This window comes from Vombatus ursinus, unplaced genomic scaffold (genome assembly GCF_900497805.2).
Source record: "Vombatus ursinus unplaced genomic scaffold, bare-nosed wombat genome assembly UNPS02014858.1, whole genome shotgun sequence".
Classification (NCBI taxonomy): Eukaryota; Metazoa; Chordata; class Mammalia; order Diprotodontia; family Vombatidae; genus Vombatus; species Vombatus ursinus.
The window spans coordinates 239,803-244,740 of NW_020954636.1; the positions used below are offsets into that span (position 1 = coordinate 239,803).

General features: G+C 41.9%; 1 gene segment (V, D, J or C); it reads right to left on the reverse strand.

Moving 5' to 3' along the window:
* Positions 1 to 1,547: 1,547 nt before the first annotated feature.
* Positions 1,548 to 3,873, reverse strand: LOC114027321. The segment is given in 2 exon segments: positions 1,548 to 3,149; positions 3,601 to 3,873. Coding segments are annotated over 2 exon segments (351 nt in total).
* Positions 3,874 to 4,938: the final 1,065 nt, after the last annotated feature.

Here is a 4,938-nt window from a genome sequence, read left to right on the forward strand (position 1 = left end):
GCAATCAGGGTTAAGTGACTTGCCTGGGGTCACACATTGAGTAAGTGTCTGAAGCCACCAAGCAGCCCCTACATATACATATACATACACATTTATGCATACATATATATATTTATACAAACATATATATGCACAAGCAAATACATGCAGATACATAAACATGCATGTTTGTATGCACACATAAATACATACACATTCACATGCATATGCACACATATATACAACATATGTGTATGTTCACATATGTGCACATATTTGTATATGCACTGCATGTACAGATGTACACATACACATGTACATTTACAGAACAATACTGTAAAATTTGGATTCAGTCAAAAGGCCGCACTTAGGGACCTAGAAGGCCATGTGTAGTCTTAGGGCCGCAGGTTCCACACCCCTGCTGTAGCCTGACTTTGCCTGTTTGGCACTATCTCCCAACATTTCTCAAAGGCAAACATTCTTCTAATCAGTATTCCTATTAGTATTAGTACCATTAATATTCACTTAACCTCAACATGGTTATTTTTATATCTTTCCTCTTGCTAGATCTCTTATCTTGGCCTGAAATGTATTCCATCTAAATCCTCCACCTCCTCCAGATCATGGATTTAGAGCTTGAACACCTTAGAAATGATCATTCCAACCCCCTTTTTTATTTTATTTTTTTCTTTTTCTTGGGGGTGGGCAGTAGGGGTTAAGTGACTTGCCCAGGGTCACACAGCTAGTAAGTGTTATGTGTCTGAGGCCGGATTTGAACTCAGGTCCTCCTGAATCCAGGGCAAGTGCTCGATCCACTGCGCCACCTAGCTGCCCCCCGAACGACCTTATTTTAGAAGTGAGTAAACTCAGTCTCAGTGAGGTGCTTTGCCACAGGTCAAAGAGCTATTAAACTGGGACTTGAATCTATGTTTTCAAATCCCAAATCCAGTGCCCCTATACCTCACTGAAAGTTGGTTCATTTGTCTTCATTTTGTCTGTAACTCATCTGCTTCAGAAGACCAATGAGCATATGCTCAGTGTTGTTTTCCACAAATCTCGTGCTTCTTTTACAATACCACATGGTCTTGAAACAAGCTAGGCACAAGGGGCAGCTAGGTGGTGCAGTGGATAGAGCGCCGGCCCTGAAGTCAGGAGTATCTGAGTTCAAATCTGGCCTCAAACCAAACACTTGACACTTACTAGTTGTGTGACCCTGGGCAAGTCACTTAACCCTAATGGCCTAAAACAAAAAACAAAAAAAAAGAAACAAGCGAGGCACAAAGGAGTGCTTTATAAATAGCTTTCTAAAAATTTTCTCTTCTTTTCAGACTAATATGGAAATGTTTTACATAATTGCACATGTATAACCTATATCTGATTACTTACTGTCTCAGGGAGGGGGGGTGGGAATGGAGGGAAGGATAGAATTTTGAACTCAAAACTTTAAATAAAAATGTTTAAAAAATTGGGGAAAAAGTTTATTTTATTTTCAGTTCTAAATTTTTTCCCTTCCATCTCTATAAATACCTTATTAATAGAAGAATAAAAGGTATGTTTTGGTTGTGACTTTTTCCTCCTTATCTGTTAGTGCTTTTTCTGAACATCTTAAGTTATGGGGAAGAAAAGATTATTTAGTATAAAATTGTACGTTGGGTCAATGACATAACTTAAAAACAGAACGTATTTTAAGCATTCTCATGCCCTCTCTTGGAGAGGAAAGGCATAGTGTAAGAGTCAACTTTTTAATAACAAGAGAGATCAAGAGCCAAAGGGCTTGGATGATAGCAGAATGTTCAGTTGCAAAAGTTAGCCAGAAATACATATTCATTGCTCATGGCTACATATGCCCTTCTTCTTGCAGAAGAATCTATTCCATTTCCTTTCTTTCCTTAAATAATTTAAAGAATTTCTCCATGAAGACCTTCCTTCACAGACTGAAGCTTATTTTCTATCCTTATCCTATGCCATCTCCCTGCTTCTCTAGTTCCTTTTTTTCTTAATCCCTCTTCCCATTTCCCATCTTTTATTTTTTTTTTAACATTTAGAGGGAGAACTTGATCTTTGTCCCAGGTTCCTGCTTGATTTTCACTGACCCCCTGTATAAGGGTATTATCCCTACCTCTTCCCACCAATTCAGTCCTCCTATGCCCTTAGAAGTTATCTCAGTTAGAATTAGGTGAGCATAAGCTTAAACCTGAGGATTAAGGCACTGGTTACAATTTAACTACAAACCCTGTTTTTGGTAAGAATTCTGCCTTATCCTCTGTCATGGAACTACATCTGACCAGATACTATCTCGAGCAAAAAGAACAAGGAAAGAAAGGAAGATGGATGCATATATGTAATGATTATATAAGAAAAGATTATCTGCAAACTGGAGGAAAATCTGATAGAAAAGGAGTGTGTGGGGCCATGTTTGTTGGTGGGTTAGGGTCTTCTCAGGTTCATGACAAGGGTGATGGCATGAGCTAACAATCTTGATGGTAATTCAGGTTCAACATGGTTAAGACAACATTCCTATCTATATGCTCACTGGCCCATTCCCTCTACCTTTTCTTTTTTCCTGCTTTCTTCCTCTGTCTTTCTTCCTGGATTTCTCCATGCCAACCCTGCCTATCTGCAAACATTAGTACTGAGTTTATTATCTTGACTCTCAGTTCCCTGGAGAGATGAGCTGGAATTAGAAGTGGGAGGAACAGAGAAAAGTATGTCTTATTTTTTAATCAGGCCCAGTACCCGTTGTCATGGGAAGAAGAAATCACTATCACTATGTGGTCCGGGAGGGTTCTTGTAGCAGCTCTGGAAGTGTTGTCAGCATCTGGAGGAAAGGAAGGGTTTTTGCACAGCTACCTGCCTCGTTCAGTTCAGTGTGAGGCTCCAGGCACAGAAATAGAAACCTGAGTCAGTGACAAGGATCTTCTGGGAGCTGAGCTGGAAATGGCTCGGTTGAGATCTAGAACCTGAGAAATGTTGGGGCATTGTATCCTCCACCTGGTTTACTGTTATAGAGTAGGACAGCAGCTGTAAAACCCCACCTAGGGGCTGGTGATACCAGTAGAGATTGGGATCTGATGTCCCTTCCGTGGAACACTCCAGGGAAAGCGGGCTCCCTTCAACCTGTAGCTTGGTGGCCGGCCATTGGTAGATTTTCTGAGCTCCAACACCATCCTCTGTGGAAAATGTGAAAGACTGAGCACAGATGAGACAACTTAGCCAAGACCACTTCTCAACCCTCTAGGGACAGAGGCCGGCAAGTAGGAGGGTCCTAAGGATGTCGGGAGATTATGGAGTATGGGGGGTCAGGGAAAGAGGGAAGCTGAGGTATGGAGGTGGACACTGTAGAGATTGAAAAAGTGAAGGAGCAGAAGACAATGGTGGAGAGATTTAGTAAGAGATGATCTATATTCTTTCTTGGGGGCCCTGAGTTAGCAAACAAAACCTGGGCTTTAGGCAGACCCATGACCTAAACCCCTTCTAAGTAGGTACACAAACATTAAGAAGGACTGCAAAAGAAAGGCAGCACTAAGATTCCAAGATTGAGGGAGGGGGTGGATTGTGGGGAGGGGTTCTCAGTGCTGGAGAAGGGATACTCACAATAAGAAAACAAAGTGGGGCTCTTACCTAAGAGGGTGGCCAGGAGAAGGCACAAAAGGGAGGGCATACTGCAGCCGAATCTTCAGCTGAGCCTGTGACCTAAAAATCTCCTCCCTCCGGTACAGGGATGAGGGCAGGCTCTTCTCTCGGGATCTGGCTAAAAGAGTTAAGTTGGAAAGTGACACTCTTTGAGGGGAGGTGGGGGCTGACCTCTTACAAGAATGCCTGTGCTTAATCACTTCTCCCTACATAGATGTCCCGAGTGTGTTATGCCTTCAATATAATTTGACTAATGTCTTCTGTGTATGAATACAGCAAATGGTTCCTTATTAATGGTAAACATTAAAAAAGACTTTAATAGACTCAGGGACAAGAACCATATTCAGGCCTTAAGGGGGAGGGGGAGGAATTTGTTGATTTCTGAAGGTTAAATGAGAACTGAGACCACTCCAGGGGCTGTGTTTGAATTGAATGAAAAACTGAGGAAAGCAAGATATTGGAAGTGTGTAAGCAAAGTTCCTGAGACTAGAAAAAGTGACTTCCAAGTGATGCTAGTGGGTCTCTCAATAGCCAAGCTTTATCCTTCCCCTCACCCCTGCCTCAAGCATCTATGTTCTGGGCATTGGGTAGAATAAACTTCCCTGGGATGGGAGATAAAAGTTTGCTGTTTGAATGAGGAATTGAGAGTTTATAGCCTCATTGAGACCTCTACTTTGCAATGCTTTTATTAAATTCATTAAGTGACTAGCCAATCTTTCCATCTCAGCCTAAAGTCTTGGATAATTAGGAGATACCATAGAGATTTGGGTGAAAAGAATGAGTTTCCCTAAATTGGATGGGACCTACTAGCTCTTAATCTCATGGAATAATCCACTCCAAACTATGGAGTAACAAGATAGCACCTGAAGCTGGGTCTGTCAGAGAGGCATATACAAGCCTGCTGATTATCCCAGAGTACCATCTGGTGTTATGTGGTATACTTGATAGGTGGGACTGTGGCACTGGGTATGCACTGATAGAATTTACTGGATCTGACTGCTGAGTAAGAATTAACACTCATTATTACACACAGCATAAAGGAAAGTGACAATAGAAAAGAAATGGGGAGGGGTCGGAGAGGGTGCCGCAGAGAACAAATACAATACGGTAAGATTTGAATTCAGCAGAAAGTCTGTACCTCATTCAGTGTCACGTATATACAGTAGGACTGATAGACCCCAATTGGGGCTAAGGGAAAAAAGGAAGTTGATATAAGAGTGAGGAGAGGGAGGACTGGGGCGACATATAGGACTCTGTAAATTGTATAGCAGGGTGAAACACAGAGTGAAAGAGGACATTTATAGAGAGGATGGGAAGGGCACCCCT